This window comes from Lucilia cuprina, unplaced genomic scaffold (genome assembly GCF_022045245.1).
Source record: "Lucilia cuprina isolate Lc7/37 unplaced genomic scaffold, ASM2204524v1 Scaffold_5984, whole genome shotgun sequence".
NCBI lineage: Eukaryota > Metazoa > Arthropoda > Insecta > Diptera > Calliphoridae > Lucilia > Lucilia cuprina.
Window position 1 is genome coordinate 1 of NW_025810925.1, and position 1,868 is coordinate 1,868.

Here is a 1,868-nt window from a genome sequence, read left to right on the forward strand (position 1 = left end):
AACTGAACTAGAACTGAACTAGAACTGAACTAGAACTGAACTAGAACTGAACTAGAACTGAACTAGAACTAAACTAGAACTGAACTAGAACTAGAACTAAACTAGAACCCGGTTCTTATTTTCAGCCTCCGAAGGTGCCTACTATCTTAGCAAAGTGCTCAAAAGTTTGTCACTAGAAAAACTGATTCTGCGTTTAAATCCCATTGGCAGCGAAGGAGCTGCCTCAATATTTGGCTCTTTGGATGATTTGCCTTTGACTGATTTAGATATGGCCGGTTGTTCTCTAGACGAGACAATTACAAAACTGTTTATGCAATTGATTATACAAAATAAAACTCTATGGTCCATAGATATCTCAAATAATTGCTTGGGACAGGTGAACATTTAAATTCAGTTTTTATTATCGTAGAAGAATAATATTCATGTGTGTTTTTTTCAGGACTTTGGTAAACATTTATTCAAAGTTATTGGCTTTAATAAGACTTTAAAAAATATGAATTTAAGAAATACTGGTCTCTCACTGGATATGTGTAAACAATTTCTGGAGGTTTTAAAAGAAAGTCATATAAAGAAGAAATAGTTATATTATTTATTATGTACGTGAACCTAACTAGAATTAGCTGTGGAAACATTTGTTCACCAAAAAGTTAACTTTTCTTGAAATATAATTTTACAAACTTTTATTTGAAAATTTCCCCTGATTATCAATATAATACTATTCTTTATTACAAATATTTCCAAAAAAAAAACAATATTTCTTTATTTTTTATTAGATTTCACATAAAGACCAAGAAGAATAAAAATATGAATAGTCAAATTTTGTTCAATTTTCCTCTTTTTTTTACTGCAGATGCCATTAAATTGTATATCCTTGTTCAATGTTACGTTAAGTGTCATAAAAATAATTCATAATAAATTGCTTTGCATACAAACACACACATGCAAAATACATATTTTCGAATACAAAACATAGATACAAGTATACGAAAAAACAACCAATCCCTCTTAGCCACCACAGCAACAAGAAGACGCTGGCAAGAAAAGGCAATCAAAAAAGGAAAATATACTGTTTATAAGGTGTATAATTTGGCCATAATAATGCTTGTCATGAAAATTCAGTATGGTTATTAATTTTATTTTCAAATAATTTTCTTAAGCTTAAAAAAGCAAAACAACACCCCCGCCCGACCACCTTCTTAGCAAATATACAAGTAGTTTTTCTTTATGTAAATTTTCTTATTTAACAACTACATGTAGACATTTTTAACCACAATTCTTTAGAAAATTATTTATTTATTTTGAGTGAGAAAACACAACAAGAAACAACTTAATCATGCCATTTCAACAAAGTCATGTCAGCTGCCATAATCTCAACTTAATCCGAGATAAATTTGCCAATTTCAAAAACCACAATCTTATGAATACCACGCTGAATACACCTTAACATTATTGTGTGTATGTTTTTTTATATAATCTGCTTGAATAGATGATACTCTCGACTACTTTCCATAGACACATCACTTTTCGAATAGTTTAGCTACTTTTTTAAAGTTAAAGACAAATTGTTGATAAGTACAAAGGTAAAGAAAACAAATTTGTATATTTTTTTTTCTTTTATGGGAAAGTCAATACATTTTTTGTATTATGAAGCAAAATGCAAAAAGAACTTCTATAAACAGGCGTTTTTAAGTGAGATTGAAAATAAAAAGAGATAAAGGTTACAATATCGAAGTCCAATAAGTCGAATGGTTTCAAAAATCATTGTATAGTTTATAGTCTAGTCTATAGTCTAGTCTATAGTCTAGTCTATAGTCTAGTCTATAGTCTAGTCTATAGTCTAGTCTATAGTCTAGTCTATAGTCTAGTCT

The 1,868-nt window shown here is 29.2% G+C and overlaps 1 protein-coding gene across 1 annotated transcript; it reads left to right on the forward strand.

Moving 5' to 3' along the window:
* Positions 1 to 125: 125 nt before the first annotated feature.
* LOC124421213 (NACHT, LRR and PYD domains-containing protein 4A-like) lies at positions 126 to 769 on the forward strand (the record flags this gene model as incomplete). Its single annotated transcript, XM_046956067.1, has 2 exons — positions 126 to 376; positions 440 to 769. Coding segments are annotated over 2 exons (392 nt in total), but the record flags the coding sequence as incomplete, so codon positions are not given.
* Between the last annotated feature and the right edge of the window lie 1,099 nt (positions 770 to 1,868).